This window comes from Nelusetta ayraudi, unplaced genomic scaffold (genome assembly GCF_046127955.1).
Source record: "Nelusetta ayraudi isolate G7.1 ecotype Tasmania unplaced genomic scaffold, CSIRO-AGI_Nayr_v1 ptg000027l, whole genome shotgun sequence".
Taxonomy (NCBI): Eukaryota; Metazoa; Chordata; class Actinopteri; order Tetraodontiformes; family Monacanthidae; genus Nelusetta; species Nelusetta ayraudi.
In genome coordinates, this window is record NW_027466077.1 from 110,001 (window position 1) to 133,291 (window position 23,291).

Genomic DNA, 23,291 nt, shown 5'->3' on the forward strand with positions numbered 1-23,291 from the left:
GCCACATTAGCCGCAAAAAAGAAAACGCACGAAAAGTCAGAAACTGAACAACCTGGACGGTCGTGCTGCTGACAGAGTTGTGGGTTTGATCATTTAAAACAAAACAAACAAACAAACAAACAAAAAAACTGGCCATTCATTTTGAGATGCGGATGAGATTTGATCTGAGTTTCACTGATGTCAGTTCATTGGTTCGACACACCGACGGGAACGCCATCAACACACAAACACAGGTATCCAGTCAAGAAGTAAAACTGTTAGTTTGTTAACCGCTAGATGTGTTGCGTTATTCTCGTCTAGCTGCTGCACATGAAAAAACACTCAAACGTAAAAGTCCAATTTTCTGGACACTTTTTAGACAATTTGCTGATCCTACATCTCCAGAAAGCAGCACATTTAGCCTGTTGTTTACAGCGGGTTGCTAAACCTGCTGCTGAGGACCAGTACCAGTGCCCTATTTTATTTTATTTTATTTTATTTTTTTGAAAGGATTCAGTGCATCGACACGACACCTGTGAACAGCAGCATGCATGACGACGTGTCTTGATACCAACCAGGCTCTCAGTGGCAGTGAAGCTTCAGCAGGACCAGACGGGAAAAAAAGAGGACCAGACAAACAAACAAACAGAAGGTAGAAAAATAGAAAAGTAACAGCGAGAAGAGCAGACGGTTCGGCCCGGCTCTACTTGTGAGTCCTGACTAGCACGCTAAAGAGGCTCTCCTCCTGGCCCAGCAGGCTGAGAGCAGAGTCGTTTTCCACCAGGATCCCTGAGGACAAGACCAGCACCTGCTCAGCATCAAGGATGGAGGAGACACGGTGCTGCAGGAGGGACGGGGAGAAGGAGAGAGGAAGGAGGAAGGGAAGGAAGGAGGAAGGGAGAAAGGGAGGAAGAAAAGGAAGGAAGGATGAAAGGAAAGACGGAAGAAAGGAAGGAAGGGAGGGAGGGAGGGAGGAAGGAAGGGAGGAGGGAAGGAAGCAAGGGAGGGAGGAAGGGATGGAGGAAGGGAGGAAGGGAGGGAGGAGGGAAGGAAGCAAGAGAGGAAGGAAGGGAGGGAAGAAAGGAAGGAAGGATGAAAGGAAAGAAGGAAGAAAAAAGGGAGGGAGAAAGGAAGGATGAAAGAAAAGAAAGAAGGAAGGAAGTGAGGGAGGAAGGGATGGAGGAAGGGAGGAAGGAAGCAAGGGAGGAAGGGAGGGAGGGAGGAAAGGAAGGAAGGATGAAAGGAAAGAAGGAAGAAAAAGGGAGGGAGGGAGGGAGGGAGAGAGAAAGGAAGGATGAAAGAAAAGAAGGAAGGAAGGAAGGAAGGAAGTGAGGGATGGAGGAAGGGAGGAAGGAAGGAAGAGAGGGAAGGACGAGGGTGGAAGGAAGGAAGGAAGGAAGGAGGGCGAGAAAACAGTCAGTCAAAGGGAAGAAAGGAATGAGGGAAAAGTGAGACAGAACCACAGAGAGACAAAAATCAGGAATATTAGCAGTTTGGAATAACAGTTAGTGTGAGGAAAAGGTGGTGGAGGAGGAGGAGAAGGAGGAGGAGGAAGAGAAGCGATCGATGCTCCTCAGGAAAAGGCAGAGGAGACACGCGGAGGACAGAAGAAGAGCTCTGTGGCTGCACCAATCAGCATCCCACAAACCCAAAAAACACCAGTCGGACTTCACTTTGTGTCCCACTTCCTGCTTCCCGGCACCATCTGAAACCAGAGGAAGGAAGGCAGGAAGGAAGGAAGGAAGGAGGCGGAGAGACGACTCACTGCGATGGTGACGACGGTCCGGTCGGCAAACGCCGTCATGACGACCTTCTGCAGGATGTTCTCCTGCAAGAATGGACGGAGGGCTGGTTATTAGCTGGAACAACACACACACACACACACACACACACACACACACACACACACACAAACGACAAAGAAGCGTGGCGTCTCACCGTGGCCATGTCGATGGAGGCCGTGGCCTCGTCCATGATGAAGATGCTGCTCTTCCTCACGAAGGCCCGGGCCAGACAGAAGAGCTGCCGCTGGCCCACACTGAAGTTCTCACCGCCCTCCGTCACCACCGCGTCTGCAACACACACACACACACACACACACACACACACACACACACACACACACACACACACACACACACACACACACACACAGTGTTGAGCAGAGAGCACTCAACCCCGATATCGTGACCAATACCCAATACTGTTATTGACCTCAGTGCATCCCTAATCACCATCGTCATCACCATCACCATCATCATCATCATCATCAGAGTGTAAAGACAGAAGAACCTCCTACCGAGTCCTCCGGGCAGAGCCTTCACCATGTTCTTCAGCTGAGCGATCTCTAGCGCCTCCCACAGGCGGTCGTCGGTGCACATCTTCTCGGGGTCCAGGTTGAACCTGCAGGGGGCGGAGTCGACAGCCGGCGCTCAGTTTGTGCAGGGAATGCGACGATAAACTCAACTGGAGTTCAGATCTGGTGAGGGTACTTAGCCGCACTGCCAGTCCCTCCGCCCCCGCCCCCCCTAGTGGCCACTTGTGGCATGGCAGCTGAAAGCACTTTATCTATTGTACGATTTGATAAGATAAGATAAGATATCTTTATTGCACTATACATATCACTTTATGATTAATCTAGTAAATGTAAAAATACTGCGGGATATATATATATATATGTATATATATATGTATATATACATATATTTGTATATATATATATATATATATATATATGTATATATACATATATATATACATATTATAATGAAGCAAACTAAAACGTTTGCAACAGTGGTGGCCAATTTTTTTTTTTTTTGCCTGTTTAATGGTGCTGCTGTAGCATGCTGTTAGCTCATCGGGCTAATAAAACATGACAGTTTTCGAGTTTCTTGCGGCTCAATGTCATTCACACTATGTTGTTTCGGGATTTAATGCAGCCATTATCAGGGGGTGACTCTCCATCTGAGTGCGTCAGTGTGTAGCAGCCACACACACGCAGAGTATCTGTCCAAACAAACAGCACATGCTCTTTGTCTTTTATAATAAACACAGAGTCACCAAGTCGTCTGGTAACACAAACACGGCGAGGTCGCCAACGCCGGTGACAGAGCGGAGGGAGAGAGAGAGAGAGAGAAGAAGGCGACCTTCTCGGTCCCGGACAAAAAGTCAGATTAGGTCCGAGTCCCGAGTTCCCGCTGGGATCCCGACCGCTCGACCCGCAGCTGGGACTCTGTTGTCACATGACTCGGGGGGGAGGAGGAGGAAGAGGAGATGGTGGCAGCGGCGCTTCGAGAACTCATCGGCTTATTTTTGCTGGCTGTTGCTGGAAGAGAGATCAGGTGGAAACCGCCGGGTGTGTGTTGCACCTGATTGATCCGCTGAACAGCACCGGGTCCTGCAGGATGATGGAAAGCCTGGACCGGAGCGTCTGCAGGGGAAGCTTGCAGATGTCAATCCCGTCGATGATGATCTTCCCTGCAGCGAAGAAGCAAAGCCACAGTCACACCTCCAGAACAACAATGACGCGTAAACGTTTCGCAACCTGAGGTTTTACAGTACCACAGGAAACCAACGGGAGGCGGTGTGGAGCAGTAGCTGCGTTTCCATTACCCCTGGAATTGCGCAAAACCTAAATATCACAATATAAAACTGGTAATGAGTAATTCTCGTAAATCTCGCGGGACGGGATTTTACGAGAATTACATCTTATGTGCTTCAGACCATTCAATGGAAACACCCGCAAATTAATACCACTTTTATTTTGCGAAAAACTGTCATGGAAACGCAGCTAGAGTTGATGAGAAGAAAGCAGCGAAGAAGAGAAGGCAACTTTAGGGAGGCAAGATTTTGCGAGCTGCAGGTGACGTTCCAAACGCGGGACAGTGTGGCTCCCTCTAATGGACACACATGTTAACCAATCAGACGGCTATCGGAACGGGGTTAGTGACCATTAAAGCGTCCGTATAAAAAAAGAAGAAAAAGAAACAAATTCATTAATTAATTAAAGTTGGGTGTCTCGTCCTCCTACTGAAGCTCATTTGACCTGGTGGCCAAACCGTGCAATTACACCTTCACTGAATGCCGCCAGCCGGCACTCAGTGAAGGGAGTGCAGCAGCATGCAGAGGCAGTGAGCTCACAGGCTGGAGGCTTAAATGTCAGGAGGAGGGAAACACATCAGCAGCTTCACACTCCTGCTTCATTGTCTGTACTTGTACGTGTGTGTGTGTGTGTGTGTGTGTGTAGAAGCACAAATATTTTAAAACTGACAAGAAAAAAGAGGCTATTTAAGGGCTTTCATAAGAATTTAAACCTTCGAATTTCGACATCCTGCACAAACCAAAAATATTTCACATCCAAATGTTTAAAATGGGTTTCATTTCTTCCATTTACATTTGCAGGGTAACAAAAAATAAATAAATAGAGTAGTTCAGTGCAGTCATTTCACGACTTTATATGGAAGCAAAGCCTCTTTATTTAGCGATAAAGTATTGTCTACCCAGCTGTGTGTATGGAAAAAAGTGCGTGATCTCATCCGCGCCTGAACAATCAGTCTCGCAGCCGTCGTCCCGGTCCAGACTACAGACAGAGTGGGCACTATTACCAGTCGCCTGCAGACGCCAGTAAATAAAACTGAGAGTTCCGAGATTTTACGACTGCCAGAGGGGCGTCCAGGGAACGGCTTCGGGAAAATGGAGCAAGTGGTTGCTTTAGCGGCGGAGCGGTGAAGAGTTCCACTTCAGGAGCTCTCGGCAGGAACCTCGACGCGACACGACACCCACCCAGAACAAAAAGAGGCGCCGGGCTTTGGGCTGAAGTGAGTCCAAAGAGTGTTTGAAGGCAGCAGGAATGTTCGGAGGGAGACTTAAATAAACAGTTTGTCCAACGTATAAACTGGAAGCGCTGCCAGCAGCTCGGCCGCTCTGCCTCTCCTCACCCAATAGTCCTGCTTCTGCTCCTGGTTCTCCTAATGAATTTTCAAGGTCGACAAAGTCTTTAGAATTTATTTTTTATCTACGGGGTCTCCCTCAGTCGGAGCCAAAAATTCTATTGGTAAAATCATTACTTTATTGCTCTATTGCTCCATACACTCACGCATTTTGAAATTTACTGATGGCAAAATGGAGGGAAAATTCGAACCAAACGACGTTGCAAAGTCGCCCTGCAGATTTCTGAGGCAAGTCAGGTTTTAATGCGAGTCAGTTGCAGGTGCGGCAGACATACGGCTCACACTTTGAGGATGAGGAGTGAAAGAGTGAAGTGTGAAAGACTGCGCAGCTGCGAGAGCCACAACGTCTCTCGCTGTCGCACCATTAAAGTTTTCTTCCCAAACATCCGGACAGAGTTCCCAGAATGATGCCGACTTATTCCTGGAGTATTGTTTTTTATCATTATGATCTTTTTTTATTATTACTACGTTCTTGTAGTTAAATTTTTTGATTTAGTTTAGATTTTTTTTTTTTTACAACATTCCTGTAATATTCTTATAGTATTTTACAATGTTCTAACTACATCCTTGTCTTATTTTTATTTACTTTTTCCTTCTTTTTTTTTTACTACTAACATATAGTATTTTTATACTATAGGTAAAAGACATGCTGACGTGAGACAGACTGACCTTCGAACATGTCCACCATGTTGAAGAAGGCCAACGACAGCGAGGACTTGCCGCTGCCCGTGCGACCGCAGATCCCCACCTAGTGGCCGCAGAAAGACAGGGAGGAGGACGAGGAGGAGAAGGAGGAGGAGGAGGAGGAGGAGAAGAAGAAGAATAGTTCAATCGGTGTGACACAACGACGAGACATGGGACACCTGTGTGATAACGGCGGGCTGACGGCCTGGCAGGCCGGGACGAGGTCCCAGCTCTCCAACTCTCAGCTCCGACCTAATTGGAGGCACATGGCTGTGATTTCAGAGGAAGAAGTTCAGCGAGAAGGAGGAGGTGGTGGTGGAGGAGGAGGTGGTGGTGGTGGACCTCCGGACATTCCACACGGCCACCCGGCTCCTCTCGACAAGACGGCAGGAGGAGGCGCGCGACTTTGAGATCAATCTCTTAACGTGTCGTCCAACAATTAGTTCTGAAACACACTGATCTGGTCGCCAGCCCACTGTGATGTCACAGAGGGATGTGCAGGGATACCCGTTTTCCCTCTGTCTCAGGTCAGGTTAGTGGCCAGACCTCCAAACAGGTGTTGGCCCCGCCCACTGAGACTCTGTCCCCATTGTAATGGGGCAGAAGGTCGCGCAGTCAGTTTTCAGAGGAGGAGGCTGTAAACAGAGGGCTAAATAAATAACTGTAGGGTGACCTCGAGAAGGTGTTTATTCTTGTATTATTATTATTATTATTATTATTATTATTATTATTATTATTATTATGACTATTGAATAAAACCGCTTGAAAAAGAACATTTGACAAAAATCAGAAAAACCCAGTGTGCTCTGGTTTCAGCCTCCACCAGCTGTGACGCTTGTGTATCGTGTGTTAAAATCAAATTGCACAGTAAAGAGAAAAAGAAACCCTCGCCGTTTTCTCACCACCGTGTGAAATAACGCTGTCTCTCCTGACAGCAGCGCGCGAACGCGACGCTGGCGTCCTGAGTGTCTTCGCAACGTTACGTAAGAACGAGGGAAGGAAAAGAAAAAAAAAGAAGTCGCCGAAAGTTCAGCGAAAACACGGCGGGAAAAATGTCGCCGCCGCCGCCAGGCTCCGCCCACCTTCGCGGCCGCCCGCTAATTACCTTCTGGCCGGGTTTGATGTAGGCGTTGACGTGTTTGAGCACCGGCTTGAGCATGGGGTCGTAGCGCACGCACAGGTCCTGGATCTTGATCTCGCCGTCCTGGGGCCAGTTCTCGGGTACCTGGGCGGAGTCTGGGGGAGAGGGCGAGAGAGAGAGAGAGAGAGAGATATGACAGGTGCAGGAAGAGGCCACGCCCCCTCTGCTTTCACTCTGTTTTTTTCCCGCTGTTGTTAAGGTTTACAGTCAGGACTGCAGTACACAGCCGTAAAAGTGTCCCGTTAAAGATCTGCTGCGACCTCCGGGGTCTCCACACTTCCCATCATGCACCTGGATAGCTATATATAGCTATACATAGCTATATATAGCTATCCAGGTGCATTATTATATTGTTATTATTATGATTATTATATTACATTATTCTATTATTCTATTGGATTAAAAATCCAATGATTCTGATTAATTACGCTTAAAATTAAAATTTTTGTTAAAATTATATCGTTTTTAATTTTCCTGTGAATTTTCAAAAATAAAATTTCAAAAAATATATTTACAAGGTAGATGTAATCACAATTTTAATACATCAATATAACCCTTCATTTTATTTGATATTTAGTTGTGTTTCGGTCGTGAAAAATTTCGAAAATACAAAATGAGAATCAACTGTGTAAATAGCAGAAATGTGGACCTTGGATATTACGCAACTAACACACACGAAAGGTTCTGGGGAAAAGACCCATTTCCTTCGAGATGTTTCCAACTGTGACGTTGCACCAGTTCTGCAGAATGGCCCGTATATCTGCGTGATGACATCAGACGTGATGCAGATTGTTGGCTCTCTGGCGGCGCTTTCCTTGTTTTGCAACTTTGTCATTTTTGCATAAAGGGACAAAAAAGGAGACGTCGAGCAACGCAGGACGGCTATCGCCGCTCATCCATCAACTTCACGTTCAGCCGCTGTTTCTCGTTCCGCCTCCAGAAATAACTCCTTTCTTTTTTCATTTGGAAATTTTTAAAGAGGTTTGGTTTGACGGGTGGCATGGTTGGAAACGACGCACGCCAACAGGCAGCCAGATAAGCCCTCGGTTTTTATTTTCTTTTTTTTTTAATCACCCCTGCCAAGAAGGAATTCTTGGATGGTTCGTGTTTCGTCGTCCCAGAAACTTTGACTCCTCCTCAACAAATAAAACTGGTCTAAATAAAACACACCGTGAGCATCGCCCTCCCTCTCTCTCTCTCTCTCTCACACACATACACACACATAGAGTAAAGGACTATAAATGTAAATGTATATACTACTCAGCAGAGGTGGGAAGTAGCAAAGTACAAATACTTCTTTAGTGTAATCAAGTTGATTTTTCAGGGATCTATTTTAAAACCTTTACTGCCTACACTGCCTCCTTCCATTGGAAAAACAAGGTGGTTTAAAAGATATAAGTAAAACTAATTGACTTATTATGTATTTTGTTGTTGTTGCGGGAAGTGGAGCCACTTGGAATCTGCTGCTGCGATGTTCAATATATTGAAAATATAGATTATTTTAGAGCACCTTGGCTTATGAACCAATGCATTGTTGCATTGATTGACAAAAAATATAATATTTTTTACTTTTTAATGAATTCCAAGAAGCTGTGATTCCTGACTTTCACTCGCGTAAAGGAGTTGAATCACTCCTCTTTTTTTTACCAGTGGAGTATTTTTTGTTTTGACACAAGTATCTGTTCGTCTACTTCAGTACAGAATGTACAAATACTTTTGCCACCCCTTTGGCCTTTCTCACCCATGGATCCATCGTAGTTCTCCGACTCGGTGCTCAGGAAGCTGTTGACCTTCTTCACCGCCGCCATCTGGACCTCCAGGTCGGCCAGGTTCCTCACCACCCAGTTCAGGTAATTGGTGGCCTGCACACGCACGCAAAAGGGACGCTCGAAAAAGGAAAGAAAAAAAATCAACCTGGGCCGACGGTGATCGAGAGACTCACGGTGAGGGCGTAGGTGAGTCCGAGCCCGGCCAGGCCCAGGCTGCAGGTCTTGGTCCAGATGGCGGCGCCGGCTGCTGACAGCACGATCACAGCGCCCAGGTAGTCCTGCACACACACACAGAGGCTGGATGCTCACTCGCGAACACTCTGCGCCCCCAGCAGGTCACGTGACGAGGCGGCAGACTGACCGTTCGGACCTCCAGCCAGCGGTTGGCAGCAGAGAGGAAGAGGTAGGCCGTGTTGTTGGTGTCAGTCAGCTCCAGCATCCGCTGCTTGAAACGGGCCTCGTGTCTGCGGAGGGACACGACAGACACCAGCGTTGTATCGCGAGGTTAACTGGAAATGAACGCGCTGACGAGACTGATTTCGCCCCCTAGTGTTGGGGAGGAGGAAACGTTCTCGTCATAATTCGATTTTCTCAGCTGCGTCTGTCCGGGGACAAGGAGAGAAGTCGTCGAATCGGATTATGAGCTCAACTCGATTAAGCTGTGCATTGCCAGAGTTGCTGCACCTCCGATTTAGTTACAGAAATTTTAAATAAAAGTAGAAAAAAAAAAATCACTGGCCACTAAAACCAGACTCGGTTTGGATGCAAACCAGAACGTGGAGCTGATGGGAACAATGTGATCATAGCCAGTGAGTCTGTGTCCTTTTACCACATCCACTGTCAGTCTGTGTGTGTGTGTGTGTGTGTGTGTGTGTGTGTGTGTGTGTAAGGGGGAGAGGATGTCCTGTGGGACGACAGAAGGAAGAGGAAGAGGAGGAGGAGGAGAAGAAAGCGTGAGAGCTGTTTTAAAGTTGGACGGCAGCTACGATGAGAAACAGAGCTAAGCTACAATCTGGTTGGGTTTCATCCCATCAGAATTTCTCTGACCAACCAGGACCCTCTGAGGAGAATGGGCGGAGCCACGTGTGCACGCTCCACTTGGCTTTTCCACTTGGTTGGAAACTCAATCGATCAAATGAATAATTTGAAGTTTAAACGAACAAAAGAAAAGAAGAAAAATAAACAGCGAAACTATTAATGAAATAAAAGCACATCTTTTCATGTTTTCAGCAACAGGAGGTCCAGAGAGGAAGCAACAAGTCAGTGTGTGTGCGTGTGTGTTACCTGAACGCTCTGATGGTGGTGAGGCCTTCAGCCGTCTCTGAGAAGTGGCAGAGCAGAGGCAGCTGGGTGGAGTCGTCCAGGTCCTGAAGGTCCCTGGAGGTTGGAGGAAGAGAGAAAAAAGACACTTTTCTAGACCTCTGACTGCCACGTGGGCGAGCTCCAACCCACCCGGGCGACACTCACTTGGAGGCCACCCGGAAGTACTTCTGGATGAAGTAGAAGGCCACAGCCAGCGGCACCAGGGCGGCCAGGAAGATGGGCGTGATGGTGGAGATGACGCAGATGGCCGACAGCACCAGCAGCGAGGATCTGGTCAGAGACTCCAGGGTGGGAGGGATGTGCTGGTGAGTGGAGCAGAGGGGTCGGGTACGAGGAGGGGGGGGGGGGGGGGGGGGGTTAGAGCGGGGGTCACCAACACGGTGAAATGTAGTTTCATTCTGTTGCTATTCTTTTGCAATCACACTTGCATTTATTTAGATTCATTAATGACAATGACAAAAATAAAAGAAAAGAAATAAATTGTCATAGGTCATGGAAACGCACGCCTAAACTTGGAAAAACCTCTCAAATGTGGCTAAAAGGTTTGATGCTCTCATGACGTGTCGATATAGAGATTTATCACGAAACTGTCATGGAAACACTTTTTTCGCATTTACACGTCAGCGGACGTGACGTAGGGGTCACGTGACCAGTTCACTTCAAATGGAAATGGTGCGTTATGATTGGACTAAGGAGGAGACCAAATGTTTTTTTTACAAGTAATCAAAGAGAAAAATATAACAAGCATTCTTGACAGCAAACAACATGGAAATGCAGATTTTATCGCAAACTATTTTTTAATTTTGTTTGTTTGTCGAAATTTTATTTTGCAAAAAACTGTCATGGAAACGCAGCTTGTGTGTGTGTGTGTGTGTGTGGGTCGGGGGCATCAGGAAGGAGTGGGGAGGGGCTTCCACACACCTGGTCGATGATGTTGGTGTCGGCCGAGAACCTATTGAGGATCTGACCCAGAGGAGTGACGTCAAAGAACCTGGGAGGACACGAGACAAACGCAGGACCAGCGTGTGAGGTGGGCGTGGCCTAGGTCTAGCGGGTGGGCGGTCTCGCTGTGAGGCTTCACCTGAGCGGGGCGTGGATGATCTTGTTGAGCAGGTTGTGGTGCAGGGAGGTGGCAGCCGACAGGCCCAGGAACTCCACGGTGAGCGAGGTGACGAGGCAGAGCGTGATGCCGGCGGCGCAGAGGGCGATGAAGACCTGCAGGCACTGCCAGTCCTGCGGGACAGACGGACAGACGGACGGGTCAGACAGACAGACAGGCAGACAGTTCATCTCAGGCCTTCGCTGCATTGCAAAAAATTCAAAAAAAATTGATTTCCTTTCTACATTGCAATTTTTCCAAGGTCCAGTTCAGCAGCACTAACAGAGCAGAAGCCGCTCTGAGTCACAACTGATGCACAATAACATACTAGCAAAAGTCAATTAGCAGTAAAAATGGTGAAATAGTGAAATTTATTATTTGTTTTAGAGACCAGAATTGGTTGCAATCTATGTTTTAAAATCATTTTGAGAAACGAAATTTAGATATAGACTGAAAAAATATAGATACAGTATATTATACACATATATATATAATAATAACAATAATAATACATTAGACTTATATAGCGCTTTTTTGGACACTTGAAAAAAAGAACAGAAAAGGATTAAGTATAAGCCAGTTTGAACAGGTGGCTTATTTATATATATATGTATATATATATACATATATATATATATATTTATATATAAATATATATATATATATATATAGTAAATGCAACAACGTGAGGCCTTGAGAAACACTATTCCGAACCTCTGTATGTGTTACACATATTGCAGAATTGACGATGAAGCTACCTTGAACCCTCGAACCCAATATAAAATACCAAATTATGATTCCATTGACTGGATTAGGAAAAAAAACCCCGAAGGGTTTGGGAGTTTGTGGAAGATTTGGAGTGAACTCATCATGGAAACGGGTGACTCTGATCTTTGACGAGGAGGTGTGCGGTGCTCGTACGTTGGGCATCTCGGGGGGGGCGAGCCACGTCTCATTGATGCAGACTTTGCTGCTCTTGGACGACGTCCACAGCGCCAGCCAGCAGTCGATGGCCACGATGACCAGGTGCTTGAGGAGCTTGGTGGAGACCATCATGAAGACCATGAGGCAGCCGCCGGAGGACAGGTAGCACCAGCACACCTGAGGGGTAGGGGGGAGTGGCTGATTGGTCAATGGACTTGGCGGGGGATTGGAAAGGGGCGGGGTTTCGGTCCAAACCTTCCAGGGAATCTTGGCTCCTCGGCTGGTGGTGGTGGACATGTTGTCGTCTTCTTCCTCCTCCTCTTCCTCCTCTGATAATGTGGAAGAAAAGAATCAAACAACTGAGGGACCTTGATGGTGATAAAGAGGATAAATGGGAGGAGGAGCAGAAGTGAGTGGGTCACCTTCCTCGTCGTCGTCCAGCTGGTTCTTGGCATCCCTGGAGTAGAAGGCCCTCCTCAAAGTCTTCCTCTCCAGCAGTGTCAGACTCTCCTGCTGGATGTCCTGCACACACACACACACACAAGCACACATGAGCCCTCTGAGTCTTCAGCTCCAGACCCAAGAACTGTTCTTTGCCTCCTGCCTTCTCCAGCTCCTGGTCCTGCCGGTTCATCAGGGTCTTCCAGTGGTCGTACAGCTCCACGTCGTGGGTCTGGATGTCCTTCAGGGTCCCCTCCCGCAGTACCGTGCCCTCCTTCATGGCTATGATCTGCAAGACAACATCAACACCTAAACGTGATCCACCCGCACCCTGGTGGGAGGGGCTCTCTGGGCGCTCCGCCTACCCAGTCAGCGTGGATGAGGTACTGCAGCTTGTGGGTGACCAGGACCACCGTCCGCTTGTCGTCCTGCAGGAACTTGAGGATCCCTTCCTGCATCAGGTGGTCGCTCAGGTGGATGTCCAGCGCTGAGAAGGGGTCGTCCTAATCAGAGGCAGCCCGGCGGGATGGTGGGAAGGGGCAGAGGGAGGGGTCAAGTGAGGTCAACTGATTTAGCTTCAAGTATTAAAGGTCCAGTGTGTAATATTTGGCTTGATTTATGATTTTTAAATTGGTAAAAGCTTAATATACTGCTCTTCAATACATTACCAAAAGTGCACAATCGCAGCACAATAAAAGTAATTTGTTTTTTTCCTCCCCTGAGAAGCATTGTCATATATATATATATATAATATCCATAGAGCAATAAGGGTCTTGTTCCCTGGTAGCTGCCATCTTGCGCCACCATATTTCTAAGGAAGCCCGGTGTGGACAATCCAGCTGCCTGACAGCGTGTTTCGTAATTAGGGTGACTGTTCGCGTCTTCAAATACATCAACGACTGTAGTTCACTGGCAAGCTCAGGAGGAGAGAGTGACAGACGCTGCAATCGAAACTGTTACTACTTTTACTACTCAATGTTGCTGTTTCTTCTTAAAAATCTCCAAATATTACTTACTTAATCTTTAAAGCTACTCACTGAAATATTATACATAATGTATGTTTGTTTGTTGTTTTTTTCAGAATGTTGATTTGAGCTCAAATCACAAATGTGATTGAATCTATTTTGTTTGAGTTGTTAAAAATACATATAAAAAGGAACGCTGTAGCAAAAAAAATAAGAAGTGCTTTGTCACAGCTGTTTTGGAGTTCTACAGCCTTCCAATTTCAAAAGAGACAAATAAAAATAAATCAAATATGGACGTGAACGAAGCCCTGACGAACTGAAGAGTCCTCGTCCGCCTGCGGCTGATCTCACTGGGTTTCCAGCTCGCCGTTGGCCGCGTTGTCTCACCGGCGAGGACCGTCGCCGGGCGTGTCGGCGCTATAGCGGCACGTCCGAGCAACACCGACGGCGACTTACAAGATTTATACTGTCGCCATGACGTGATGCTTTAATCAAGAGAAGAAGAGTTCCGACCACAGCTGCACTTTGGCAGCTAATGTAATTAGCAGCAACACACACACACACACACACACACACAGCTGTCTGTCCAGACTTAACAAAGTGTGATGAGTGTGTGAAAATAAAGGCCCCTAATGGGTTTTTAATGTGCGACGTCGGCGGCGATGGCACCGGGAAGTTATGCAAACGGACAACTCCTCGTCCCAGAGGCCGGACCCGACGTTTCATTTCACAAGAAAAAAAAATCCATCATAAAGAAACTCGAGAGAGAGAGAGAGAGAGTGAGAGAGAGAGAGAGAGAGAGAGAGAGAGAGAGAGAGAGAGAGAGAGAAACAGATGGACTAATAGGAGAGGAATTTGGAGATTCCCTCCTTGAAGCTCACCAGGAAGACGATGTTGGTGTTCTGGTAGAGCGCTCGGCCCACGCAGATCCTCTGCCGCTGGCCTCCGCTCAGGTTGATGCCCTGAGTGGCAGCAAGAGGAGGAGGAGAAGAAGAAGATGAGATGACATCATCACCACACTGATCTCTCCCCCCTGCAGTCAACAGGCCCCGCCTACCCGCTCTCCGATCTCAGTCTGGTCGCCAAAGGGCAGCAGGTCAATGTCGGGCTGCAGGGAGCAGGCGTCGATTACCGCTTTGTACCTGGGGAAAAAAAACAGACTGGTCATTGAAGAAGAAGAAGAAGAAGAAGAAGAAGAAGAAGAAGAGTTTCCATGACCCCTAAAATTGTGCAAAATCTAAATATGGTCATGGAAAAACCTCTCAGATATGGCTAATTTTTTTACGCTCTAGGTGTTTTTCAGACGTATCCATATGGAGGTATATCGCAAAAGTGTCATGGAAACACTTTCTTTGCATTTACACGTCAGCGGATGTGACATACGGGGTCACGTGACCAGTTCACTTCAAGTGAAAATGGCACCTTAGGTTTGGACGGAGGAGGAGACGGAATATTTTTACAAGTAATCAAAGAGAAAAATATAACAACCATTCTTGACAGCAACCAAACGTAAACAAACAAAAGCAAACGTAATTCTCGGAGAATTACGGCTTATGCGCTTCGCACCATTCAATGGAAACACCTGCAAGTCGCGCTGCACTTTGTCGAAATTTTAGAAATTTTATTTTGCGAAAATCTGTAATGGAAACGCAGCTACTGCTACGACTAACAATAATAATAATAATACATTACATACATTATGTTCAAAGGCACCTTTCAGGAAACTCAAGGTCAGAGTACAGATAGATTAAAAAAAAAAAAAAAAGACAGTTCAGAAGTTTTAAAGAGGACACAAGACACATCAACACCATGAACAGAATTAAAATAGACTCAAGAATTTGCGGCAGACGAGAGGCGGCAGACGAGGTCTCCTCTCACCGCTGCTTGCTGAAGGGGCTGCCAAAGGTGATGTTCTCCTCCACCGTGGCGTTGAGCAGCCATGACTTCTGGGCGGCGTAGGCCACCGAGTACCTGTTCTTACTGAGGGAGGGACAGACACACACACACACACACACACACACACACACACTGTGAGGTGCGAGCTGAAGATCGCAGCCTCGACGGGGCGACACAGAGCAGCAGTACTGATCAGATTCAGGCTGTGACTTTCATTCTTTTTTTTTTTAAACAAAATTATTATTTGCCCCCACAACTGCGACACCACTTTGGAACCTTGTAGAAAATGTTAATAATATGATCATTATTATTATAAGTAAATTGGAATATGTTCCACTCTTTTGTGAGAGCACTTATTTGTTTCTGCTTCAGGCCTTGTTTGAAAATAAACTGAAATGAAATGATAATCTCAGATAGCATTAATAGAGAAATAGAGCAATTAATGAGCGGAGGAGGAATGCCGCAGTCGGATCAGTACGTCTGTCGCCCTACGACACACAGAACCGGAGGGGAAGCAGGGGATGGAGGGTGCGGCTCCATGGCTTCACCGGATATTTACAGCATATCATTAAAAAAATAAATAAATAAATAACATATGAGCGAGCGAAGGAGGACGGATCGAGTTAATGATTAATGACTACGAGAGGTCGTCACCAACAACACAACAACAGCAACAGGAGCAACAGTTACCACGACAACAACAACACCAACAGCGACAGCAACGACAAGGCACGATGGGGGGTCGGAAGGTCAGAAGGTCAGACGGTCAACAGGGACAGCAGCCACGGCACTTCGCCGGGAGTCGGTGAAATAAACATTAAGTGTGTTTTAAATCCAGTCCCTGAGGAGACGGCGCCGTGCACAGGCTGCTGGTCCTGAACACTCACACACACACACACACACACACACACACACACACACATTAAAGAGAAACGCAGCAGCAGAAGCAGGAGCAGGAATGTGGATCGATCAATAATCAATAATGCAACCTGATCGATCAGCTTGCATTATTCATTATTTTTGCTTGGGAATCCTTAAAAAAGTGCGACTGAAAGTGACGGAGAGAATCACGATGTCTTTCTGACTGACGCAGCAAAGAACCAATCAGAAAGCCAGAACATCGAAAAAAAGATTTCTGGCTACTTCATTTTTTTGCTTCAGGATTTTTCCCTTCTAGTGTCCAGTCATGCTCCCAACTTCTTTGAAAAAAAAATTATACAATATTTTATTTAAAATAGAAAATACAAAAAAATATTTTTTTTTTTGTATTTTCTATTTTAAATAAAATATTGTATTATATATCTAAATATATATTATAGGTAAAAACAGTGGGAATATAGATAGATGGTCTTATTTAGTATTATATTTCTGGTGCTTTTATGTGATGCTGTAATATTGTACTGTAATATACTGTAACAATAAGGTATTGTGTATATAATTAGTGTTCATATTTTGTATAGGGAGTATGGTAATAAGAGTGTATAATATTCAATGTGTAGCATGTATACAATATTCATCATCTAATGTAATAGTGTGCATAATGTTTATAGTATTTATATAATATACATATAATATCTTGTTTTGATTTTGATGAAGACTGCATTGAGATGCAGATGAAATGTGAAGTGAATAGGGGGGAGATTTAAATAACTTTTGTACTTCTCTTTACTTCTTTTCAAGCATATTGAAGTTTCTGTACATATGTTTTCTTTGAGTTTTAAGCTAGTATTTTTTTCTGTCTTCTTATCTCATTTTGTATACGGTATTTGTGTTTTTTATGCTTGAATAAAGAATTCAATTCAAGTCAATTAAAAAAAAAATATATATATTTTTTTAATTATCTAAAAATAAAGACATGATGAAACTTGTGACACTAACATTGTGATTGTGTGTGTGTGTGTGTGTGTGTGTGTGTGTGTGTGTCCACGAGAATCAAACTGCTGCAGTAAAGAGCGATAAAGGGATTGATGGATGGATGGAGGCAGTTATTATCTGGATGGATGTAAAGAGAGACGAGGGGAGCACCGGGGGTCACATGATCATCACAAGCTGCACGGCGACGGGCGACAGCTGTACCTCCTGATGTCTTCGCCAGACTCCTCCGCCTCTGACCAACTGTCAAAGTCACGGCAGCGGCGTCAGAACAGCCATCCGTAAGAAAGAAGTGAAGGGTGGAGGGTGGAGGGGGAGGTGGGAGTGGGTTCGGGGAGGGGGCGGGGGCGCCGAGGGGAGGCCGAGGGCAAGAAAGCGAGCGAGCAGGAAACACGGGGAGGGAGGAAGAAAAAACAAACAGAAAGGGAGACGGACGTGATTTCATGCTGAAGAGCCGACGATGAAGACACTAATCCCATTAAGCCTCCCACCCAGCAGAGAAGAAGAAGAGCCACGTGGCTGACGTCATCGGGCGTGGCCGCTCCTCCAACAACAGCTCATCGCCTGTGGGCAGCTGCGTGTGTGTGTGTGTGTGTGTGTGTGTTTCCATACGGTGGAGATTGTTTCCCAGGAATTAAAAAGCACACGCGGCCTCAAGCTACAGGAGTCTCTGTCTTGCAAAGGTCGACGGGGCGTTCGAGGGGCCAGAAGTGGACAAAGCTGAAGCAGGTCTGGAGTGAACCTGGCAAAGTCTCCTTCGACTCCTTCTTCCGGATGCATTGAGCCCTGAGCCATTGAGGCGGAGCACGTGGCTCCGCCTCAATGGCTGCGGCTGGAGGCCGGCTGCCTACCTACACTGGTACAACTCACCTCTCCGCCCGTTGCGAGTCTATCGAGGCTCCGTGTTATGTAGTGTTGTTACACGTGGCTACGTTGCTGAGGTTTTATTCCCAGTCGCACACCGTACTCCCTCTCAGGAGCATAGTCTGGATGGTCTGAGAGTTGGTTTTTTTCCCATCCTCTCCCATGTGACAAATAAATGCTAATTCCATTCCATTCCATTCTCTAGAGCGACGGCACACTTCGAAGCATGTCACCGTGTTAGCTGCTAGCGGATACATCGGGAGTCGTTGAAAGACGTAGAAAAGTCGGAATCGTTGAATTTCAGAATAAAGATGTCAAGAAAACTCAACACAAAACCTTGAAGTGTTTCCCCAAATTTGACGAGGAAAATCGGGAAGGAGGCAGGCCAATTTTCTCGGTGTCTGGTGGAGGTGCCCCCTGCTGGCCAGTCAAAGTACTGCAGACGGTGGAAACCGCTGCTGATGACCTTCCAAACTATTTTTTGTATATCCCTACACATTCCGAGTTAATGTGCAGTTGATGTGGCACGGAGGGGCGGGGAAGGGGAGGCGGAGGAGGTTATGGTCGGGGGGGAGGGGGCTTAAGCATGATGGAGTCGCCTGATGTGAATTAAACGTTAGGTGGCAAAATGAATGAGGCCAAACGAATGAGAAATGCCGATGGGCTCGATGGGATGATGATGACGGAGGGGCCAGAGGCTGCAGTACCTGATGTTCCAGTCGGGGGGCGCCACACAATCAGGCAGCCTAATGCAGCAAGAACGAAGGAGGTAAAGAGACAGGAAAGAAAAGACTCAAACACACACACACACACACACTCTCTCTCTCTTTCTCTCTCTGTCTCTCTCTCACATACACACACACATTATCCTGAAGAGCTTGAAGGTTTGTGCTGCTTTCCGGGTCAAAGGCTCGGAGATGTGGAGGCTTTCTTGTGTTTAAAGGCCTCCTGATGAGTCATTCGCGGGCCAGCGAGTGGCAGTAATGGAAACTCTGATCAGCCTCGCAGTGACTTCAGACGCCGGCAGCAGCGGCACATGAAGAATTAAAGGACCTCGTCCAGGAGGAGGATGAGACAAAAGATGTGCAGCTGTTGGATGGTGTACGTGTCGTGCTGTGTTGTGGTGTTGTGTGTGTGTGTGTGGCCTCACTTGCTCCAGTAGACTCTCCCCTCAATGGTCTGCATCTCGCCCAGCATGGCCAGCAGCAGCGAGGATTTCCCACAACCCACCTGGCCCACGATCATGGTCAGCTGACCTGCACACGACGTTCAAAAAAAAAAAAAAAATCATCTTTAAAACATCTTCCGCGCTGCTTTTCTAGTCCGATTGCGCGCAAACAGCTTTTCACAGCGCCACCTGTAGGGATGCGGATGTTGATGTCGGACAGCGTGGACAGGTTGCTTCCCCAGGTGAAGAATCCGTTGGTCACCTGCACACAACCAAACACGTCAGTCGTCACGTCAGAGAGGCCACGAGAGGCCGCGAACGTGCCGTGGAGCTGCTCTCACGCCAGGCATCAACGTCACCAAAAAAAAATCATTAAAATAAACTCATGAACAAGTCAGCGGCGTCCTCAGCGTGAGGGGTCTCTGGGGGGTCTCGGACCACCGCAGCACAGACTGAACATTCCCGGAAAACACGGAGCGTCGCAGCTAATCCGCGTTCAGTGATCTGTCACCCGGCTTCCTGTTTACATTCCTCCTATCTGTTGCATTTATTTGTTAACCCCCCTTTGCCCCCCCTCCACCACCACCACCTCCCCCACGAGATTATTTTATCGGATGACTCCTCCACCGCAGCCTCCCTGCAGGCCCAGAAAGACTCAAAAACATCAACGTGCCCTGGAAAATACACACAACTCGCAATTACTTCAGTCACAGATTTAAAGTTTGACTACTATTATACTAGTAGTCTTCTGCTATGCTGGAACTCGTGATTAACCACAGTTGATCAGGAAAGAAAATCCTGGAATTTTTAGGTTATGGTCTAAATATTTGCTCTTATGTAATAATTTCAGGAAGTTCTTTTTTACGTGGAAGGCAAAAAAACAAACACGAGCGGAGGGAACAAAGTGGGGTGTGGTGGTGGTGGTGGGGGGGGGGGGGGGGGGGGGGGTCACTCGCAAGGTCAGCTGGTTCACATCTGAAACGGCCGCAGACTCAGAATAAACCTGGTCCTGCCCGGCAACCCGGCCCGGTAGCTTCGGGATGAGCGGGACAAGGCGGTGGCGCCGGTGGCGGCGGCCACCGTTTGGGGAAGAAGAAGAAAAATAGAAATTTTCCGCGGCTAATGAGCAGCGGCGGCGGTGGCGGCGCTCCTCTCTCCAGAGGGAAGAGGCAGGAAGAGCGGCGGCCCTCTGAGAAAATGTCGGGACACGTTCGCCATGGCCTTTAGGGGGCAGCGGGTTCTCGTGTGAATGTTGCACTTCCTGGGAAGACGACGTCGCGCCGACGCAACGAGGAGACGGAGCAGCTGCCGGCGACCGTCGGGGTTAAACAAACGACGGCTGTTGCTGGACGACGAGGAGGACGAGGAGGAGGAGGAGGAGAAGTAGGAGGAAGAGAAAGAAGAACAGGAACAGGAGGAAGAGGAGGAGAGGAGGAGGAGAAGAAGGAGGAGGAAGAGGAAGAGGAGGAGGATGAGGGGAGGAGGAGGAGAAGGAGGAAGAAGAGGAGGAAGAGGAAAAGGAGAGGAGGAGGAGAAACAGGAGGAGGAGCAGAATGAGGAAGAGGAGGAACAGGAGCATGAGGAGGAGAATGAGGAGGAAGAGGTGGAGAAAGAGGAGGTCCAGGAGGAAGAGGAGGAGGAGGAAGAAAAGGAGTTAGGAAGAGGAGGGGGAGGAGGAAGAAGAGGAGAGGAGAAGGAGAAACAGGAGGAGGAGCAGAAGGAGGAGGAGGAGGAGGAAGAAAAGGAGGAGGAAGCTGCAGGAGGAAGAAGAGGAGGAGGAGAAGAAACAGGAGGAGGAGCAGAAGGACGAACAGGAGGAAGAGGAGGAGGAGGAGGAGGAGGAAGAAGAGGACGAAGAGCAGGAGGAAGAGGAGGTGGAGGATAATGATACTTTTATTTTGAAAATTTCTTAATGTCTGCAGTCTGCAGGGATCATCACTCTTCCGCGAGTCATTACTGCCATTAATGTAATTAAACTCCAGGGCCTTGGACTTTGAGGGAAAAGGTTTCTTCGAACCAGGACAGAGTGAAATTCTCTATTGAATACTAAGAACATCACTTTATCAGGCCATCTTTGGGCTTTTTGCTCTCTGACTCGGTCGGCTGTGTTTCCCGGCACGCGACCTTCTGACCTTCACGGCCGCCTCCTCCGTCTCGGTGGGTCTCAACAGCCGCCTGGTTGGCTGCTGGTAGTTGTCCATCTGGTAGCGCAGCGGCTGCTTCCTGTTGATGGCCTTGGTCTGCAGACAGGTTGTCGGACACTTTTCACCGCAGCTCCGCTTTTTTTATTGTGTCTCTGCCACGTGCTTGTCGACACTCACCATCCCGTAGTGCTTCTTCCCGGCCTCCAGGTTGACCAGCAGGTCTCCGTTCCTCCAGCTGTCGTCTCCGATTTCGTCGCTCTGGAGAAACTCACCGAGCTTCTGGACGCTACACACACACACACACACACACACACACACACACACACACACACACACACACACACACACACGTAAAAGCCGAGCCATAAGTGAGCGTAACTGTTGCGATAGAAGTTTAGGAGTTTTGTTGTCTCGCCACCGCGCTGCTTTAATCAGACTTATCGCTGGAGCCACAACACCTCGACACCCGCAGCACTTCCACTCCGGAGGGGCGCCTCACCTGACCAGGGCCTTGACGGCGAATCGGACAACGGTGGAGAGCAGGAAGAGGGGCGTGACCAGGATGTGGAAGAGCGCCAGGGCGGCGAAGGCCTCGAAGGGTTTGGGGACGGTTTTGTAGTAGATATGTTGGGTCACAAAAGTCTGGAAGACAAAAAACAAAACAAAATCAAAAATCAAAGAAAGGAGGTTTGATGTGGTATCAGCAAAAGCAGAATGTTGGGAAGGGAAAGTGGGAGGAGTCTCACCGCGAGAACGGCGGCAATGGGAATCGCAGCGTTCATGAAAACTGAAGATGGGAGGAGAGAAAAAGTTTTAGTCCACAACTTCATTCTTTTAAATGAATCAAGAGGTGTTTTTTTTTCCATCAATACAACAACAAAAATCCATCTATCAATAAGTCTGCTGCATTTGTGACATCAGCCTTCTGTGATGTCACAAAGGGCACTGATATCTTTTATTGGCATCGTTTTTGTCAAAACCTAACCGTAGACGGGCCAACAGAGCGTCAGTCTTTTATCAGGAGGTTGCAAACAAAGGGCTAAATATGCTGCCAAGAGGTTTTTTTTTCCTTCATCCTGCTACACCCGGGAAGGACGAGGGGAGGGGGACGAGAAGGACGTGGAGGACTCCTGGTCCAGGTCTTACTGGACATGGAGGTGTAGAAGGCGAAGGTCTTGAGGCAGGTGAGCTCTTTGCCCCTGGTGTCCTCCACGCTGTCGGAGAAGATGTTCTCCCAGGCATAGAGCTTCAGCAGCTTGATGCCCTTCAGGATCTCCGAGGTCTTCTTCAGCCGATCAGTGGAGTGTTCCTGGGGGGGGGCGCAGGAGGGAGGGAGAGAGAGAGGGGTGGCAGTGATTCAGAATTCCACGACTTTCAAACCCAAAAAAGAAAAGTTCTCCGCTCACCAACGAGCTCTTCTGCGTGTCGGCCAGCTTGGTGGCGATGAAGTACTGGATGGGCGTCAGCAGGATGATGACCAGCGCTCCCACGATGGCGCCGACGCCCAGCAGGTAGTGGAGCAGGAAGACTCCCATCACGATCTGCAGGGAGAGAGAGAGAGAGAGAGAGAGAGAGAGAGAGAGAGAGAGAGAGACGGTGAGAGCGACGTCCTGGCGACGGGAAAGTCCAGCTGGTCCAGGTCGCAGGCTCCTCCCACCTGAACCGGCATGGCCCACAGGTTGGGGCAGAGGAAGAGGAACCACATCAGCTGGTTGGTCTCAATGGCCACCAGGTTGTTGATCTGGCCAAGCGTCATCTCCCCCATGGACATGTTGGAGGTGGACAGACGCAGGATCTTGTTGTAGATCATCGCCTGGCCGGGAAGTCGGGGGGGGAAAAACAGAGAAGAAAAAAAATGATTTTCAAATTGCTCTTAAAATGATTTACTCAGTAGTATTGTATTCAACTCTCAAATCTTCAAAAGAGGATTAGGGCCACAAGAAGAGAAAAAATATTATGGGAAGGAGATTTTTATTGAAGTTTTGATTTTGAGTTTTAAGTTAAAATTTTGTGAATAAAGTCACAATTTTGTGAAAAAATCAACGTAAAAAAACTAAATTTCATGAATAAAGT

General features: G+C 47.6%; 1 protein-coding gene across 4 annotated transcripts in view; it reads right to left on the reverse strand.

Moving 5' to 3' along the window:
- The window catches only part of abcc9 (ATP-binding cassette, sub-family C (CFTR/MRP), member 9), a 35,113-nt gene that overhangs the window by 531 nt on the left and 11,291 nt on the right, over positions 1 to 23,291 (reverse strand). The window contains exons 11-43 of one of the 4 annotated variants that reach the window (XM_076029893.1): positions 22,876 to 23,031; positions 22,625 to 22,759; positions 22,365 to 22,527; positions 21,965 to 22,005; positions 21,718 to 21,860; positions 21,396 to 21,504; positions 21,207 to 21,314; positions 19,264 to 19,336; positions 19,057 to 19,162; positions 18,614 to 18,652; positions 17,247 to 17,285; positions 15,153 to 15,254; positions 14,332 to 14,416; positions 14,156 to 14,236; positions 12,675 to 12,812; positions 12,473 to 12,598; positions 12,291 to 12,390; positions 12,124 to 12,197; positions 11,866 to 12,045; positions 10,927 to 11,078; positions 10,767 to 10,836; positions 9,990 to 10,147; positions 9,807 to 9,899; positions 8,884 to 8,986; positions 8,696 to 8,800; positions 8,495 to 8,615; positions 6,718 to 6,848; positions 5,598 to 5,676; positions 3,348 to 3,456; positions 2,279 to 2,382; positions 1,918 to 2,051; positions 1,745 to 1,807; positions 493 to 820 (exon numbers count right to left, since the gene is read on the reverse strand). In XM_076029893.1, the coding sequence (XP_075886008.1) occupies positions 683 to 820; positions 1,745 to 1,807; positions 1,918 to 2,051; positions 2,279 to 2,382; positions 3,348 to 3,456; positions 5,598 to 5,676; positions 6,718 to 6,848; positions 8,495 to 8,615; positions 8,696 to 8,800; positions 8,884 to 8,986; positions 9,807 to 9,899; positions 9,990 to 10,147; positions 10,767 to 10,836; positions 10,927 to 11,078; positions 11,866 to 12,045; positions 12,124 to 12,197; positions 12,291 to 12,390; positions 12,473 to 12,598; positions 12,675 to 12,812; positions 14,156 to 14,236; positions 14,332 to 14,416; positions 15,153 to 15,254; positions 17,247 to 17,285; positions 18,614 to 18,652; positions 19,057 to 19,162; positions 19,264 to 19,336; positions 21,207 to 21,314; positions 21,396 to 21,504; positions 21,718 to 21,860; positions 21,965 to 22,005; positions 22,365 to 22,527; positions 22,625 to 22,759; positions 22,876 to 23,031 (3,558 nt within the window). In that variant the 3' untranslated portion in view covers positions 493 to 682. Of the gene's footprint in view, positions 1 to 492; positions 821 to 1,744; positions 1,808 to 1,917; positions 2,052 to 2,278; positions 2,383 to 3,347; positions 3,457 to 5,597; positions 5,677 to 6,717; positions 6,849 to 8,494; positions 8,616 to 8,695; positions 8,801 to 8,883; positions 8,987 to 9,806; positions 9,900 to 9,989; positions 10,148 to 10,766; positions 10,837 to 10,926; positions 11,079 to 11,865; positions 12,046 to 12,123; positions 12,198 to 12,290; positions 12,391 to 12,472; positions 12,599 to 12,674; positions 12,813 to 14,155; positions 14,237 to 14,331; positions 14,417 to 15,152; positions 15,255 to 17,246; positions 17,286 to 18,613; positions 18,653 to 19,056; positions 19,163 to 19,263; positions 19,337 to 21,206; positions 21,315 to 21,395; positions 21,505 to 21,717; positions 21,861 to 21,964; positions 22,006 to 22,364; positions 22,528 to 22,624; positions 22,760 to 22,875; positions 23,032 to 23,291 lie in introns of those variants that run through there. The other 3 variants (XM_076029891.1, XM_076029894.1, XM_076029892.1) reach the window with 3 other exon arrangements.